This window comes from Hesperophylax consimilis, chromosome 9, assembly GCF_061612785.1.
Source record: "Hesperophylax consimilis isolate HC1 chromosome 9, BYU_Hcon_1.0, whole genome shotgun sequence".
Lineage (NCBI taxonomy): Eukaryota > Metazoa > Arthropoda > Insecta > Trichoptera > Limnephilidae > Hesperophylax > Hesperophylax consimilis.
In genome coordinates this window covers 14,076,786-14,096,870 of record NC_142844.1, presented here as the reverse complement: position 1 = coordinate 14,096,870, position 20,085 = coordinate 14,076,786, and the positions used below count along the sequence as shown (strand labels likewise).

Below are 20,085 nucleotides of genomic sequence, written 5' to 3'. Positions count from 1 at the left end.
TCACGTGACAGTTTTTCCCACGCCTCGTCTTACAACCGGCACCATAATCCCATTCACATATCATTTCCCAATCGCCTCATTCACCAGTTGCTATCGACCCACATGTTAATAATCAAGTCCGGAATATTGTGTGGGTTTGTACGGGTGGGCGTACATTATTTCGCATTGTTCCGGCGTTATTATAATTATAACACACAGAATGTTCCCTACAATTTTAATTGTTGTAACAACTTACTCGTAAGTTAACGTAGCCAGTAATTATTTTGGAATGGCTTGCGATGTTTGCTACTTACACAATATCAATAATAGAATCATACCTCATAGACTCATGAAAATATTTTATTTTTCTGGGCTATTTCATTACCTCGAAATAATGAAAACTTTATACAGACATAGAGAATGATCTTATGATATATAAATAATGTATTGTTGATATTTTTGTTATTTGTTTTTGGGGTGTTATGCCGTGTTGCGTTAACTCTTTCTTTAGCCAACGTTTCGGACAGAATTCCAGTGTCCATCATCAGGGCAGATGTGTTATCAGATAACGGCATAACACCCCAAAAACAAATAACAAAAATACTTTTAGCCGTGAAAATCTTAAATCATATTTGATTGTTGATATTGCCCATTCTCTACGACTTTTTTTATTCTCCGTAGTTTTCAGAATGTATATGTTTTATTTGAGTGTGGGTTAATTTGAGACTCTTTGGATTTCCTTTTGTTGTTTATATTTATTTTATATTGGTTATATTAAACAAAAACTTTGCCAGTTTATAGTTGGACCTCAACGAATTCACTACGTAGGTATAAAAATTCTGGTATTTCGCACGCCAGCACTTATTTCTTTTTACCTTTTTACCTTTTCAACTTATTTTGACGGTTATACCCATTAAAACATGAAACATAAGACACTGAAAAATAAAAGATAACGGTCACAACTAGGAATTGAACCCAGGATCTATTGTCTTACTGGGACAGGCGTCTTAAACCACACGACCATTGGGACCTATTTATTGAGCTTCATATAAGTAGGTCCCAATGGTTTAATGGTGAATGTTAGCCGACATGTACCCGGCTTTGTTCGGGATTGTGAATGATTTGGAGTTAAGTTTTGAGGTGGTGAATTCTAGAATAAACATCGACTTTTTTCTATACTTTCTATAAATATAATATGCATGTATTGTGTATATACAAACCTTCCGGAAGAAATTCTCTAAATTATAGAAAAAACCATTTAAAAATCCTTTGCGTGATTTAGAAGAACAAAGCGCACAAACAGATAGATTCGGATAGCGACTTTATTTAACACTATTTAGGTATGCTTATTTTTGTGTTTACTGTTACTGTAAACTTTTGTTCTATTGAAGACGGTCGACAGTTTATATAAATTCTAATCCACAAAACCCTATATCCGTAGGATGTCTATTTTTTCAACTGTTTAACTTTCTAGTATTAATTGCTCGTTAGAGCATATTCGCAAATCGACTGCTGGTTAATTTGTGATCATTCTACCTAAGGGGCGGGTGGAAGAGGTATACTAGAGGTTTGCTTATGAGCACGCTAGTATCGATCATTGTAGGGAACTTAGCATGCTTATTAATGAGCATGTGTGTCCTTATCTCTAATGCTCGGTGTAATAAAACTAATTTCTAAAAATTTATTCCATTTTTTTTCCTATCGGACTCCTTTCCGACAATCGCGTCCAACTTCAGACTGGTAATTTTTTTCTCACAACTGTATTACCTAGATATTTTTACCTCATTTGTTAGTTACTAGCATTATTATGTATTTAAAATTACTTGTTAATATTTTAAGTTTCCTTACTATTACATTTGTTATATTTTCTTGTGGTCTTACTTAGTAGATAATTTGCATTTGGCATTTCTCTCTCAAAAGGCGAACCGTAATATTATATTAAAATAAGTTTGCGTATATTATGTATGCAATGCTATAAATCTTCTGACTTCATCTTGCGAGTGTAATTATACGTAGTGTGACCTCATTAACGTCCTACAAGCACCCTGGAATTATGTTAATGGACATAATATTAATGTAAAACTTGGTGCAGTAAATCAATTCTTCGGCTGAACGAAATAGTACTTGAAATAGCGTGCTTCCGTCGTGTTATTTTTAAGTCTTTGTGGTCGTATTATATGCACCTTGCACCGTCGCGCGTTCTAGGTATGCGTTTGCGCAATGTGTCATGGTTTTGACTTTGTCTCGAGCGATTGTACAAAGGTTGGATATCCGTGTGGCATAAAGGTGGATTGACATGGATTTTTCAATTAATTTATGTGAGTTACTGAGAGTGGGTGTGATGGTATTCATTATTATGTTTGTTAAACCTCATAAAAATTACTCAGCTGCCTGAAAAGAATATTGATGTATATTTTAACACGTGTGTTATGTTATATTTTAACGATATGTATTTTCCTTGTCACTATTTATAATATCAAGAAAAATGATCATTTTAATATACTTTTAGATATATTGAACTGGAATAATATACACCTTTTCGACAACTCTCCTCGACTCGTTGTGCGTATTTATAGGTTCTGGATTTCTTTAATATCTGCATGACTTATTTGTTTATGCAAAATAACATAACAATTTCATATGCATAAGTAATCAATAGCTTCGTTCCGAAACCGCGAAGCCTGCGACGCATGACCCAGACATTTATTAAGAGCTCGAAATATATATTATCACATTTGCCCTTTTGACTGATAAAACAATATTAAATTTGGTGGTTGGAAACTGTCTCGAATGCTCGGATCGCACTATATGTACAGTGATAGAAAAAAAAATCGAAACATGGTGATGAATAATTCTGTTATAACTGTGAAAACGATCATCGATATTTACAAATGTATAAACATGTAAAACGAATACAACAAAACCAACGTCAGTAGTTGTCGACGCGTTTTAAACTAATTAAAGAACTAAAAATTATAGTTTGTTTATAAGTTGTTGAAAGTAGATACTTTTCTAATAAGAAATCTTATGTGTGAGATTTTGAGTTTTGTACCTTTCTCTTCCAGGCGGCATCTTTCACCCATTATCCATGACATACGTTCATTACCCATATCAATATATCTTCTGCAATACCATAGCGTCGGCAAGTTGGTTTTACGATCGCCGTATTCCATTATGTTTACATTAACCCCCTTGAATCTTGACCAGCATGTTTCCCTTGGCTATGCATTCCTCGTTTTAACCACATCGTCTCCATTCTAACCTAGATCTAGTATCGCATGATTGCACTTAATGCGTTTTAAACCCCCGGATGTATGCACATTTACAACTATCAGAAAACACTTCCCTTCGCTAAAACTAGAACAAAGAGCTTAGTGGATTAAGTCATGAAGCTGAAGCCAAACGAATGGCTTCTTTTCGTTCCGTTTCCTGAAAGTTTAAATCAGTAGTTATTAACCTTTTCGAATCCACGGATCCTTTTCAGAGAAATATTTCCGGAACACGACAATCACAACGATCACAAAACTAGCAATAAGTTTAAAAAAATACTTTTAATGTTTTAGGAGTGTTTGTCTTTCTTTTATGAAAAAACCCTCAACTCTTAAAAAATTGAATCACAGCTCAATTTTCCTTTCCGTTTTTATTTTGGTTATTATAGAAAAATTCAAACTCTGAACACGTTTGTTTTTTGTATTATAATAAAAGAGATTTAAAAAAAGTTTAATATGTATGTAAATGAATGCTGTGTCAATAATCTTTTTTACTTTCACGCTTTAAGTTCGTTTGCTTTGTTTCTTAGAAACTGACATGACTTTCATCGCGGAACACTTGAAAGAAAATCCGCGGAACACTTGTGGCAAGCCGCGAAACATTGAAAAATTTGCAAAATACAAACATCCGAGGAACAGCGGTTATGGACCACTTTTTTCCTCAACACAACACAAGGGTGGGGACAAGAAGGAACCCAAACAAAATTAATTTGGTTTCGCCTACGACGTAATATTTCACTGTATCGAAACCAATATGCGCTGACGTGTTTAACTAAATCATTCAAATGCAAGGCGCTGTATTCTTTTCAGTTTTGTAAACGTCTCCATGTGTTGATATTCTTACTCCCAGAGGTTTTCTTTGATAAATTGCATGCAACGGTCGCTGTCTCTGCCCTTGTTCCAACGGTGTATGTGTGCAATGTAAACCTTCCTTTTATCAAATGTGTGGCGTACCTACGAGTATTTTATTCTTCATCTATTCAAATGTGTATTTTATATATCTACCAGTATTTTAAATAAAACTGGAAATACACATAGTAACCTTTTTTTGTAGCAAATTACCTATAAATATCGGTGTTTTTTGCAATGCTTTGATTTCTTTTTGTTTAACCAGACAGTAAATGAATTATGTATATTTTTTTTTAATGATAAACTAATGTTTATAAGACAAGGTTTTTTATGCATATCACAAAGGATAACAAATTATTATAAGCAATAATTAGTTAATAATTAGTAAATTAGTCAATAATTAGTGAACTATACTCACAATTATTAGCCTTTCACCAAAATTCATAATGTTTTAGCATCAAATTTGGGCAGCATTTTACTACAGGTCTGCAAGGAGAAAAAGACTATTGCTAACTTATTAAGAATCTCTTCTAGTTATTTTTAATTCCAGTTAAAAACGGGATTGCAGGCCTTAAGAATGAATAAAAGGTTTCCTGATAAACTTTTTGTAAATTTCGAATGTACATCATGATATCGAAATACATATTTATGAAAATCCGAATATTTTTTGCATTTCAACGAAAATTCTTTGTATCGTTATGATGTACTCGTATTATCAAGGCAGATCGATAAAACATTCTTAAAATTATGTTTTATTAATAAAGCCCATTAATTTATCTTGTGGGCAAAACTCGTTTTTTCGGCGTGTTACCGTTTGACCGTTGTTTTCCTGTTTAGTTTACCTTTTAGGAACAGTTTTAGTAACCTAACCGAATAATTTATTACTATTACTATTTATTACTAAAGCAAAATCTGGAGGATTCTGACAAATTTTTTGATGCATTAAGAAAATGCAGTGAATAGAAAATTGAGGGCTGTTTTCCTATTAAAAAAAACATTACAACTTACACTACTTCGTTTATAGTTTTTTTATTATTATTATGTGCATTTTTCCTATTTTTCAATACCTAAAATAATTTTGTTGTGTAAGTTTACACTTAACTGCTCTTCAAGTTAATCCGTGAGAAATAGTTAGGTTCTCCAGTTAATGTTTTATATTGTCTTCATTACTCTCTGCATAATGAAGACAATATGCAGAGAGTATATTGTCTTCATTACTCTCTGCATTAATGTTTTGTTAAAACATTAATGACTTTCGTGCCTCATCACGATTCACACGGAGAAAACTTACTGATATAAAATATAGCTAATTTATTAAGAATCTCTTTAAATTATTAGTATTCCGGTTACAAACAGGACTGCAGGCATTTAACGAATAAATTGACAGGTTTCCCTATAAAAGATCAGTAAAACACGACATGTGTTATGGCTATGTCGGAACTCGGAACAGGTGTTGATAAAAATTCAAAATTTTCGCATTTCATCATTGTGTATTTTCAGGACAAATGCAGGTGCATAAACACGTGTTCCGATATATTATGAATGTACTGAAATTTTACCAGGAAACGGCATGCTATCCCGTTTTTAACAAGATTTTAATATATTATCAATATTCATTTTTATCTAGCAGGAATCATTAATATAATATAAATACTCGAAATGGATCACAATTTGATCAAAAGCTCAAACGGGCCGAGTCGGTGAATTGTTCAAATTTCAAGTCTCCGAAATGACGCCTATCGTCGATATATCGATCGTCGATTTTGAAACAACCATAAATAATAAAGTTCTAGTGTTCATTCATTATTTTTGACTTCCAAATATTGTTTTGGGAGACGGAAATATTAAATTTTCAAAATTGGGCGACCAGTAACCATTTTGTTGGTTATTTAAATGTTTCTCTTTATTGTATGTTTTAATCGAATTATTAAATCGTGGATTCATTATACACAGTGGGTTGGTTTTTTTTAAACCACAAAAGAATTCGCTTCACATGTTCAAATTAAAAACGAGCGGCTTTGATTTAGATCGAGTTATTCAGAATATGTGTGAAAATGCTTTGTAAAATAATATTATGGTACACATTCGTCGGTGAGATTGTTCGAAAACAATGTAACTGTGGGAATGGCAACACTGTTTTTCCTGTGAACCTGACATTGCATCAATACGTTTTCACGAGCATTTTAAACGGGAACAATTTAAACGAGTATGTACGTAAATACTGAAAGTACATATTCTTTTATTTATGAACTGCTTACGCTTATAATTAATGTAATCAGTCACCTAAATAAAATTTGGAACTAAAAATAATATTTGGAACTAAAAAAAATATTCGGAACTAAAAATGATATTTGGAACCAAAAATAATATTTGAAAGTAACAAATAATATTTGGAACTAAAAATAATATTTGGAACTAAAAATAAAATTTGGAACTAAAAATAATGCATATTTTTTTTAAATGGTGGTCTCCATAAAACGGTTGTACACCGATATGCTACCTAAAATATTACAAATTTAAAACCAAGTAGGTAGCCAGGTAGAGCAAATGAGAAATTTACAATGTAAACACATTTGTTTTAGACCACTAAAATTTTATGAAACATGCGCTTTTTAGCTAAATTTTTACAAGTTCTTATCTATCTGTCTTCTATCTAACTATTTATATAATTAAGAGTATCTGGCGGGCGGCGTGGATTTTAATTTTTATAAAAATTACAGTTTTATTCCGAGATCCTTGACCGTCAAAACAAATTAGTTTTCTTATAATAAAACTTGAATTAAAAATGTTTACCGAAAACTATTAAACAAATATTTAATGATAAGTATTTCTTTTGGATGTGAATTTATGAAGCTCAGTTGCGTGCTAGTCTAGTCTCTCATTATGTTTATTAGCGAGTTTTATGTCAAGGTGAAGTGTCCAGTAAAATTGATGTTCTGTGACGAGTCATATTTCAAAGTCAATTAGCAAAAGTGTAAAAGTAGAAGTTTACCGTATAATACTCGTACATACCTTCAAGACTTTGATGTGGGTTACTATTTTGTACAGTGGTTGTTATTTTTTTCGTATGGACGTACCTGTTTACAATCCTAACTATCTAGGCGTTATGTCATTTTGTGGTCTAAAATTGTAATCTCTGTAATATTAGGCTCCGGAAAATAAGAAAATAATTTAAAAAAAATTATATTATTTTTATTTCTTGCTAAAGCAATCCCGATGATCTACAAAACTCATTGTAGGACGAGAGGAACTTACAATACATAGGTGGTAGTTAATTTGAACATTTTTGCATTTTGATATAAAAATTATAAGTTTCACATACGAAACAGTACAAAAATAGAAAAATAATCAAAATTATACATTCACACACAAAATAGTACAAAAATAGAAAAAGGGAGGTTAAGTTAATGAAGAATTAACCAATGAATAATGCGGCCAAAAACACTTTTTGAGCTTTACTCATTTTACATACAGGAGCGATGCCCCTGCACAGGTTAATGTGTACTTCTGTGTAATCATTTATCGATGTTAATTGAAGAACCAATACAATAATCGGGTGATATCGTCCAAGCTATAAATAATAATAATAATATTTGGATGATTTGTATAGTGCCATTTATATCTATAAGTAGAATGAAAAAAAACGTGTAATTTTTTGCGAAAAAAAAAGTTTAACTTTATGAAGATTTTCAGACTCACAGTTATCAAAATGCCTGATGATTTTCATACGAATGATCGATTTTTGGGAATGATTTCCTTATATTTCCTTGATATTAAAACGCCACTTCATCAGACAATATTCTAGTCATTAAATAGCTTGAATTAATTCCGATGTTGTCAATTATTATTTACACAAACTATTGTTATAATGACATCAACAATCTGACTTTGCAGTTTGAAGAAATTCTTTCCCCGATGAAGCGTTAGTCTGGTTTATACTCAATCTAGACTTATTCAAATATGGTGTTATTGGTACCTCAAATACCAAACTTGTGCATTCCTTGTCTATGGCGGTATCCTACTTCGTTATCAGGACACTCCTCGGTGGTACAAATACCAGTTCAGTGTTGTCAGACTGTCATTTCACCTGCATGAATCATGCGACTGCAATGGCATAATAATAGCCTGTCGCCTCTGGCAACAATAGTGTTTTCTTCAAACTTGTTTTGAACGGAAAAATAAGGATTGTACCTGCAGTTCAGATTTGAATCTATCACTGACGCTAATGTAATTTATATAGGTAACCTGAGGTGATTTCTCACGAAAACGGCGCTATATAAATTAGCCAAATATTATTTGTACAACTTAGCAGTCGGTGGCTTCGCTGGTGTAGATTGTGTCAATACAAAAATCTATTTTCTTTAAAAGTTTCTTTCCTTTCATACTTCTTCTTTTGGCTGACTGTGCAGTTACGTGTATCATGTTGCAAATGCTCCTAATTTTTTCTTTTTGGTTTTGGTTGGAATATTATTATTTATTATTTATTTGTGTCTATTCTGGAATACACGTTTTACAAATTATTACAGTGGTTTATATTGCAGTACAGAGAAAAAAAAGTACAGAAAAAAGGTATAAAAAATGAAGAAAAAAGGTATAAAAAATTAAGAACATAGGTTGATTTAGGTAAAACTGTGTGTGTGTGATATTATATGTAACGTGAGCACCTCACTAGGAGAACCTGTGCTGAGGTGTTAACGTGTTTGTGGTTAAGGGTGACAGGTATTTATGTGTTGTGGTAGAAAGTTATTATTATTATTTTATTTTTTTTCACAGACTTATATTGAAACATGAAAACACACTTTTATATGTGAGTGTATGTATTTGTGGATAATTCTTGATGAACGTGTATAATATTTAATTTTACTTATTATATTTTGGTTATGTTTGGTTTGGAATTATAATCTTTTGAATAAAGTGAATATCTTGATTTTTTATCCAGGCTATGATATGTTTTTTGAGAAAGTTTGTGGATGTGTTTGTAGTCAATAATTGTTTCAAAGTAATGGGCATACTGTTAAAAAGTTTGGTTGCGTAGTATTGAAAGTGTCTTTGACCGTGTGTGGTGTGTGTTATCGGAATGTTCAGTGTTTTATTTGTTGAGGACCTGGTTTTTATTGTGGCTTTTGCTTGATTTGTAATATGAAGATTATTATGGATGAGGTGTAGGAGAGCAGTTTTGGCGTAAAGTTGTCTTATTGACATGACGTCTAGTGTTTTGAAGATTTTGGTTGAGTCTGTGTAGAATGGTACTTGCAGTATGAGTTTTATTATTGCCTTTTGAACTTTTTGAATTGGGTCAATTGTTGTGTTTGTAGCGCTTCCCCAAGCTAATATTCCATAAGTGGCAATGGATTGACACAGTGCAAAATATATTGATCTGAGTATTGTTAGTGGGAAAATGTTTTTAATGGATTTTATTAGGTGTAAGCACAGACATAGGAATTAATAGACGAGAAGCTAATGGCGAGGGGTAAAATCAACTGTTGAAGAACGAAGGGAGTAAGGCTGACTGTGATTCGTCAATAAATCAATCTGACAGTAAATACTCATTATTCACTGACTCATTATTTGAAGAGATAGACTCATCTTTTAATATTTCGGAAAATATTTGTCTAACTAGTGTTGAATGTAATAACACATTATTAGAAATAGATTCTCTAAAAGCATTAACAATCCTTCACCTAAATATTCGAAGTGTCTCGAAAAATTTTGATCATTTTACACTTGCATTAAATGAACTCACTCATAAACCGGATTGTATTGTGTTGTCTGAAGCCAGAATTAGCGGCTACTCAGGTACCTATAATTTACCTGGTTACAAATACTTTGTCACAACTTACAAAATAAATCAAAACAGCGGAATCATTGTTTTTGTAAAATCTATTCATGAGAATATTTCCGTTAATGAAATCCATATCGATCTTGTAAATTGTCTTCATATTCGAATTATTATAAAACACACGTTTTATGATATAATAGCATTATATAGAACACATAACTCGAGCATTAGTAATTTCACCGAGAATCTGAAATCTATTATAAATACTAATTGTTCTCAAAATGCATTTGTTGTAGGCGATGTTAATATTGATATATCTAACGAATTTGAAAATAATAGAAATAATGAAAAAACTGAATATATCAACACATTAACGGAACTAAATTTTAAACCATGTATAAAAAAATATACGAGAGAATTTCATGGACAAAGGCCATCATGCATAGATCATATCTGGTGTAATTCTAATGAAACTGAAAAAATAAAAACAATTATTTGGAAAAATAACATTACTGATCATCACACATGTATTGTAGCTTTTAAAACTGACAAAATAGATGTGAATAATTACTCCCGCAATAATTTCCCAAAAACTATTATTAATTACGAAAAATTACAACAAAACCTTAATATTGAAAATTGGGAAACTGTTCTATCCTCTAATAACACCGACTTATGTTCACTAAATTTTGAAGCAATCTTGAAAAAGCACATCAAATCTTCCTCTTCCATTATAAAATACTCTCCAAAAACTAAATTTAAAAAATTAAAACCATGGATCACTCAAGGAATCATAATTTCAATTAGACATAAAGAAAAAATTTATAAAGAACATAAAAAGTTTCCAGAAAACTATAAACTATACGAATACTTTAAAAAATTCAGAAATAAACTATGCCACATTATTCGGAAAACCAAAGAAGATTTCTATAAAGAAAAAATCAATATTGCTGGCAACAATAATAAAAAGATATGGCAAACTATAAATGAAATTATCAATAAAAAACCAAAAAAATCTAACATAAACAAAATCACAGATATTGATAACAAACTTTACGATGTAAACACGGATCCAACGAAATGTGCAAATATTTTTAATAGTTATTTTGGGTCAGTTGGTGAAAAATTAGCACTCAAAATAAAAAACACTGATAATAATGAAAAATTAGCACTTAAAATAAATAACACTGATAATAAAGATCTACCGTCACCATCCAATAATTGTAACAACTTGAGTCAATTTCAACGAACTAATGTTGATGAAATTAAACAAATTGTTAATGAATTAAAAGGTAATTCTTCCCCTGGTTTTGACAATATTTCTGTAGAAATACTTAAAAAAAATTCTGACTCACTCTGTAAACCATTGGCTCACATCATAAATACAAGTTTTGAAAATGGCAACTTTCCCTTTACCTACAAAAAAACTATTATTTCCCCAATTTTTAAATCTGGGGACCCCAATCTAAGTAGTAACTATAGGCCAATTTCTCTCACCTCAAACATTGCCAAAATATTTGAAAAAATTGTAAAAAAACAAATATTTAAATTTGTTAAAGAAAATAATATTTTAAATGCACATCAATATGGTTTTAGAGAAAATATGAGCACTCAAGATGCTATCGTTGACTTAACATCTGAAATTTATAAATCTTTAGATAATAAAAAAAAATGCATTGGAACATTTGTCGACTTAAGAAAAGCATTTGATAGTATATCACACTCTAATCTTATCTCGAAACTAGCGAAAATTGGTATAACTAACAATGCTTTAACGTGGATTGAAAATTACCTTTTTAATAGAGAGCAATTTGTAAAGTTAAATGGCTCTCTGAGTGATTCGCAGACCACAAATTTTGGCATCCCGCAGGGAACTGTTCTAGGTCCAATTCTTTTCATCATTTATGTCAACGATATTTTTAATCTCTCAATTATGTCTAAACTTATTTCATACGCTGACGACACAGCAATTTTAACTGAGGGATTAACTTGGAATGAAACCCAAAAAACAGCAGAGTTAGATATAAACATACTAAAAAAATGGTTCGATAATAATTTGTTAACACTTAATACTGAAAAAACTTTTATAATACCTTTCACCATTAATAAAAATTCATTCCCTGATAATTTAAAGATAAGTATACACTCATGTAATTGTAATAGAATTTCAAATTTATGTAAACCTGACTGCTCTGTACTTACTGTTAAAACTAATGTAAAATATCTAGGTGTAATTATAGATAGTAACATAAAGTGGAAATTACAAATCAATGCAATAGTAGAAAGATTAAGAAAATTATTGTACATTTTTCTTAGAATACGAAACATACTAAATTTTAAATTATTAAGAACCATATATTTTTCACTAATTCAATCAGTATTACAATACGGAATTGTTGGTTGGGGTGGAGCATTCAAAACTTCTCTCTTACCTTTAGAAATCATCCAAAGAATATTAGTAAAAATAATTTTGAAAAAACCGTATGATTACCCCACAATTAGATTATTTCAAGAATTTAAAGTCCCTTCACTTCATATTATTTATAAAAAAATAACTCTTTTTCAAATACATAAAGATTGTTTCAACATTGACAACTTAATAACTTTTTCGAACAGCAATAGACAAAGTATTCTTGGCTCTATAACTATCCCGCGCTGTAACACCACCACAGCCCAACAATTTTATAAATATTTTGGTGTCAAATGGTTTAACCAATTACCTCTTAACTTAAGATTGGAAATGAATTATAAAAAATTCAAAAGCTCAATAAAAGCACTATATCAATAGCATATTAAAATCGTTTATACTTAAAAAGACAATATAATCTCTCAATTATTATTATATTGAAATCCTTTTCTCTTATTTCTTATTCTTATCTCTTTCTTTCTTTTACATCCTTTTCTCTTTTCTATTTGATAAAATTTTGTTACATATAAAATTTTTATTTTGTTATATTAAAAAATAAAAATTCTTTTCATTATCATTACACTCTCTGAAAAAATATGTTAAATTACTATTTACACGCGTTTCTCCGCCTTTTTAACACGAGCATTTGCTCTAAAAAAAGGTGTATCACGATGTACTGTAATAAAAAGAAAATAATCTTAATGTAATGTAATAACATGTAATTGTAAATTTAATATTAAATAAAAATTAAATATTATAAAAAAAAAAAAAAAAAAAAAAATAGGCATCTCGCATTATAATATCACCATTTAGTTCTTAAAAGTAAAATCTGCTTTTGAATGAATAGACATTTCTACATGGGAGCGCAAATTACTCGCCACGTTATGAACTAATTTGCGAAGTCCAAATTCGGCAAAGTAAGGCAGCTTCTATTTTCAGAGTCGTAGTTAGTTTCAGAGTATTTAGTTAAGACACTTTTACAAATGTCTCATAATTTACTTACCCCAGTAAACAACGATGAGCACACTTGAGAATCGCTACATTGAGATGTGATAGTATATGTTTCTAAAACTGATCCATATAATACGGTGTGAATAAGCTTAAAATAAAGTAAAATAATGCTTACTTATGGAATGTAATACGACAATTGGGTTTATTCTCTTTTTCACATCTATTTTTACAAGTTTTCATATCACAAGTCAACATTTTGCCGTTTTATTTCGTAAAATGAACCGATGATGCCTCGACCATAGTTCGCACAAGAATGATGACGTCACGTTTTCAAATTTCACTTGAGGCCATATGCGAGCCCAGCCGGCTCAATGGAACCGGTATGGGGAGTGGGGATAATACGCTTTTAATCACTTAGGGCAGGTCTACTAATATTCATATGTCTATGGGTGTAAGACTCGTTTTAGTTTATTGGTAATAAAAGTAATGTGGTCAGTCCATTGTAAGTATGCATCAATAATAACTCCTAGGTACTTTATTTGTTTAACCCTTTCAATGTGTTCGCATTGGCAATTGGATGATGTTTGTTTACATTCATGCAAAAACAAGTCCAAGTTAGAAGGAGGTTGACCTCTTTGTGTAATACTGTGTGTGATATATTTTGTTTTGACTGTGTTAACGGTAAGAGTATTTCTGTTTAGCCATTTTATGACAATAGACAAACTTTTTTCAGCTGTTATGAATAAATCTTTCCATGTGGCTGCTTGACACAGAAGAACTGTATCATCAGCGAAGGTCACGAGTTTAACATCAATTTCAATGTCACATAATTCGTTTATGTATATGAGGAATATTAATGGACCAAGGACACTCCCCTGTGGGACTCCGTATGTGATTAAGAGTGGTTCACTTGTCTTGTTATCAATTTTAACTTGTTGTGTTCTGTCAGACATGAAACTTTTCATTAATTCAAATTCTACTCCATTTATGCCAATGTTTTTTAGCTTCTTGAAAAGTTTTTTGTGCGAAATTGTATCGAAGGCTTTAGATAAGTCTAAATAGATTGAAATAACTTTTTTTTTGCATCTAAATTATCTGTAATAAACTCGGTTACAGTGGCAATTGCGTTTTCTGTGTTCCTATTTTTTCTAAAGCCATGTTGGTTAACTGAGAGTATTTGCATGTTTTCCAGATATTGTTGCAGCTGTTCTTTTATTGCTTTTTCAAGAATTTTTGACAATGTGTTTAATAGTGTAATGGGTCGAAAGTTGTTTACATTATTTTTAGGTCCTGATTTATGAATAGGAATAACCAAACCTTTTTTTAGGATGCTCGGAAAAATTCCTTCTTTCAGGCTAAGATTAATAACGTATGTTAGTGGAGTAAGTAGTTGTTGGCTTAGTGTAATTATTGTTTTAGAGTCTATTCCGTCGGGACCTGATGTTGTATTATTCTTTAGGGAATGTATTAATTTGTTGGTGTCTTCCAGAGTTACTCTATGTAATTTGAATAGACTGACACTATTTTTGTGTGTGCACTGAGTTGGAATTTTTCGAGTTTCTTGATTATCGTTACTAGACGATTTTTGTTTTATATTTTCGGCTAGGCTAGCTCCGATATTTGTGTGATGTCTGTTTATGTAGTTCAGGATAAGTGTAGGATTATTGTGGAAGTCGACTTCTTCGTCGTTGATAAGTATTTTTTTTATTTCATCATCTTTGTTTTTTTGTGTATTTGTACTTTCCCTCAGAATAGACCAAACGCTTTTCGGGTCAAAGTTAGCAGTTACCAGTTTGTTTCTGTAATATAATTCTTTGGCTTTTCGTATAATTAGAGAGCAAGTATTTCTGTACCTTTTATAGAAAGAGTTCAGAAAAGTATCATTTGGGTTGTGTTTGACTTGTTTGTGCAGTTTGTCCCGTTTTTTAATGCTATTTATTATGCTTTGGGTAATCCATTTTTTGAGTCTTATTTTGCGGTGCGTGAAGGATTTGAATGTTTTTGTGGTGTTTTGAGTGATGAGCGTTTGTAGGTATGTTATAAAGTAATTCCAGGCTTCTTCAATGTTGTTAATTTTTTTAAGGTGTTCCCACGTTTGGTTTTCTAGGTAATGTTTTAGGTTCACGTAGTCAGTTTCAAATTTTGTGATGTTGTTTTGAATTGTTGGGTTCAATGCCTGTGTGGTCAGTCCTATCATTGTTGTGTAGTGATCTGTGATTGTGGATTCGAAAACTACGCTACAGAATTTGTTTTTGGATTTGATCATTAAGTGATCTAAACATGATTCCGAGTCTCTGGTAACTCTGGTTGGAGTGTTGATGGCGCTTATTATGCCATGTTCCAGGAGCATCAGTTGGTATTCGATATTCTGGGGATGGCCTTGTGGGAGTATATTTATGTTTAGGTCACCAGTTACGATGATGTTTTTGAAGTGGGTAATTTTTTTTATGTGAGAGTCGAGAGCTATTAGAAAGGGTGTAATGTTGTGTGATGAAGGTGATCTGTAAATAGCGAGTATGCACGTATCTGGATAACTTCATTAGTTTGTTTTGGAAACTTTTCCATTCGTCTCTTTCGAAACTTGATATTAAAATTTGTAAGATGGTAGACATTACTTACTAATATTAAAATTATTTTTTATAGCCACCGTTACATACTTTTGTCATCCTGAAAAATAGAAAATTAACACATTTTCGTCGAACCTACACTATCTTACATTAATTGAATTTTACAAACTAATTTCGAATCTGCTAAAAACAAATTAAAACTTTGCCAGAATTATAATATTTCAAAATTCCAAGTTTCGTTTTCGCCCTGCTGTCTAGTGCTAAGGTGTCAATTAATTCTGTCCACTCGAGTGAGCGTCCGGAAATAATTTCGACCTTTCGGTTTTGTTTTTCTTCGACCTTTCGTAACATCGACGGTTCGCGCCTTTGCTATTTTTTTAAACCCATAAAAGAGGCTCCGACGTAATAACTCTAGAAATATTTCTACGTGGGAGGTTTCTACCAGTCTAAAATTCTCCAGAAATTCTGCCGACAAAATCCCAAGCGATCCTCTTTCATTCTTGGATTTTATTATTTCGCTGAGAAAAATATTGGTCTTTGCTTTATTGAATTATCTGAACTTTTACAGACCCGTCAATCTATATTATCTTCTTTGGATGTTTCTCCTTCTTCGCTCTTCGATCCTTGGCGCCTGGTCTCAAAAGTTCTCTTTCTGTAACAAATTGCGCCACTCCGCACTATTATATGATATTATTATATTACGAAGGTTCCGTGTTGGTGAAATAATATCGGTTATACAAACTTGGGGAATAAAATACCAATTTACTTTTTTTTAAGGTTTTCTCCAAAAGTTTCGCGTTATATCCACTCGAGAGATTTGTGCCATATATATACATTTACCATATTATTTAATTAATACCATTCCTCAAGATTTGAATATGGAAACATATGAAACTGCTTACTGTGGTTTAAAGCCAATGAATCCGCTTAGATTTTAATTTGGCATATTATGGCAAGCGATCGCTCAACACGTTTTTGCAAAAATCACTCAGTGGTATCCTTCGGCATTTATAGCATTCTCATTTTGCCCCTTTTTGATTTTATATGCTGCTTGTTAATTTAGAACCGCTTTCAATTATCTTCTAATACTGAAAATGGTTCCATTCCAGTGCTTTAATTAATGTATGCATGAAGGTGATATAAATCAATGCTGCCGATAAGAACATGCGCCTACAAGATAATAGAATTATGGTTTGCAATGTAGTATTCAATGCTAAACTGATATAATTCAACAATGTTTTCACATAACTAAACATATAGTCTAAGCGAATACCGTAAAATAAACTAACCTATAAGTTATCTGAACCAAATGAGTACTGGACATTAACAGCAAAAAAAAATTAGTAGACTCGTTCTGCCAGAATTCTACTCGGGAAGAATCCTGGAAAAGGACCACTTCCGGTGTCATTTTTGGGAACAAAATATCCAATGTGTTTCCTGACTTAAACTAACGGCACAAGTTGACTGCTAATTAGTCATGGAAAAAATGCATTCTGCCAATAAGATTGGTGAGAAGAACCTGGCAGACGACCCAAAAGATCACCTCTAAAGCCAATGAAACATCTAATCCGTTACCTGAATAAAATATACGTCAGAATGAGGTTTAAATTCCCTCTTTATGAATACATCCTTTTGCCAATCTAATATCGAGGAGAACCCTGTGACAGACTAGATTGTTCGAGCGAGTAGAAAACAGTCATTGAATCTTGTAGCGCGAATCTCTCATTTACCAGAACAAGTAACATGAGATGAAATTATATATGCATGATTTATAAATAAATATGACTTCATATAATATGGGTTACATGTTATATTATAATTATTTTTTTATCACAGTCTATACTACCTACTGCACTTAATAGAGTAAACTCATGAGCGATCTAGGCACGGATGTTCGCTTGATCGTGACGAACACGTGTTCTCAGTTGCCGTGCAAAGGTTTAGCGTTCATCTCCGATAACTTACTAAGCTTTGCGTTACCTTAAAAGGCACACGCAACACAATATCTTATTGAGAATTTATTCTACGTGCCTGTACGTGTTCTATCTATTTTCGGTTGTTTGCTTCTTTTACCGAGTTGTTATCACTCGCATTACTTTGTACGGCATTCCCAGTACAGGTCTTCATACTGTACCTATTACAGTTGTCTCTCGATTTTGCGATGGATAATGACAAAATCGCCGTCAAATGGATTTCTCGGTTAATCCAAATTCGTTAAAAAATACTTCTTAAAAATTAATGGGAATGCGCATTGTACGTGAACTATCTATTGTTCGCTGTTTGCTTTTTTACTCGTCGAACTCCTGTGTACGGTATTCCCCAAAAGTACAGGTCTGTATTACAGTAAACACTTGATTTTACGGGATACATTTTTTGATTTTTGGTTGATTTTTTAACCCTCAATAATGTATGTAGATAGGTACATATGAAGTCGGGTCGTTTCGTACAGTAGATTCTCGATTTGCCTTATGGAATGTGATAAAAATGCGGTTAAAAAGAATTTCTCGACTTGCCTGTTTTTCAGTTAATCCTCAGAATTTTAAAAGTGGTACAAAACAATACATTTGAGGAACATATTAAAAAAAACTTCAATAACATGCCCGATATGCAATGTTTCAGTGGTGCAATAGGTAGTATAGGCAAATTCCCAATTTATTTGTTTAAAATCTCAAGACCGGCTCCGTCCGGTCAGAAGGTTTCAGGGAATCACTTTCACATTTTATCAGGCGTTTCTTCAATAGCCAACACATTTCGCTTACGTTTTTCTGCTATTTTTAGGATTTTGATAATGACAACCTAGACAAACCAAAACTTGGTAGCATAAAAGCATAATTCATGATTAGAGGACACACAGAGAGAGAGTTTACTTGGCGGTAGACTCAAAATAATTCTTTGCGCTCACGCAGATGTTATTGACTTACGTTTTAATTACCTGTCTTTAAAATGTCTCGGTTTAGCTGCTTTCCCGTTAAGCCTCCTCCTGTTTATGTCCCTCGACTCCCCGAGCAAGCCAAACTGGTAAATCGGGAGTCTACTGTATTTATTATTTACAAGCCTCGGTGCATTTGAGCGTAGTCAGTGAACAAGTTATCGCTTTACCCACGGTCAGACCTGTTTTTATGGTTGCGTTGTTCTGCACTCAATCCAGTTGCGATTCTGGCGGAGTCCACATTGGTCGCTCTTCGCCGAGAGCCCGCCTTCTTGGGCCGCTGAATGCTACATTCGACTCTCCTGCTTTTCGCAAATCATTGGTTAAAATTGCGATCGTTTCTGTCAATTACCGCGGGATTGACCCATTGGCTTCGTTGTATTGATTGATTACAGTTCTGTTGATTTGTCAACAAGTGTTATATTAAGAAACATTACCAACACTTTGTTGAGCATTGTTTTCAATCGTGGTTTGTGGTTTTACCCGTGTTGCAATATTCGCTAATGGCAAAGTGAGTCCAGTGTTATTAATGATGAAGTGATTTGTGTCAAGCTAATGGAGTGTCTTTGCGTTATCTGTGTTGAGTTAGTGAACTTTTTGGTTTTCGTTGTGTCCAGAGCTGGCGAGGTCCGGTTGCTGGGCGGTGTGTTATTAGTTTAGCTCTGTGTTTGCGCTTCGGTTTGTTGTTGTGTGTTTAGGGCTCCGTTTGTGTTTTGGATTTGGAGACTCTCCAACTTCAAGAGAACGATGTTAACAGGTTTTGATTTATTGCTACTTGGTTTAAAATACCTTTTAACGTAACAATTTATGTTTTGTTATCATATTTTTTTTTACTTTCGCGCTCACTCTTTGAAAACCATCATTTTCAAAGATACTTTTATTGTAAAAATATTTTCATAGACAAAGGCAAATTTATCTTATAGCTCTTCATGTCGAATAAAGCAGATATATATTCTTGTAAATGCTATTATTCTTATATTTGGGAAGATGGTAATGCCTACATACAACATTCTTTCGAACCGGTATTTTTATTCCACAAAGAGAGTCCTGAAAATCTTGAAAATATAATCTCAATACGTTGAGCTCTCTTTGACGTGGAAAGAAAAAATGTCTTAATTTAGTCGCTAAATTCAGAAATAATTTAAATTCTTAAAAAAAATAACTGGAGATGTAGGCTACTTAGTAAAGCGAATAATTCGCAACATTATTTATTTAATTTTTATATCAAATTTAGATTTATTCAAATACATTTTCCAATTAGTAATGCGTAACCATTGCCAACTTTTACTTTTCTCGCTTGAAAGGGAATATTTGAATATTAAAAATGCTTCAATTTGAGCAAAGAGAGATTTTTT

The 20,085-nt window shown here is 32.2% G+C and overlaps 1 protein-coding gene across 10 annotated transcripts in view; it reads left to right on the top strand.

The window, feature by feature from the left end:
• The window catches only part of LOC149420950 (uncharacterized), a 496,980-nt gene that overhangs the window by 221,411 nt on the left and 255,484 nt on the right, over positions 1 to 20,085 (top strand). Inside the window, exon 1 of one of the 10 annotated variants that reach the window (XM_089635640.1) lies at positions 18,968 to 19,487. The exons of the other annotated variants lie outside the window; for them this stretch is intronic. Coding sequence (XP_089491766.1) covers positions 19,478 to 19,487 — 10 coding nt within the window. The 5' untranslated portion in view covers positions 18,968 to 19,477. Of the gene's footprint in view, positions 1 to 18,967; positions 19,488 to 20,085 lie in introns of those variants that run through there. 10 annotated transcript variants of the gene reach the window in all.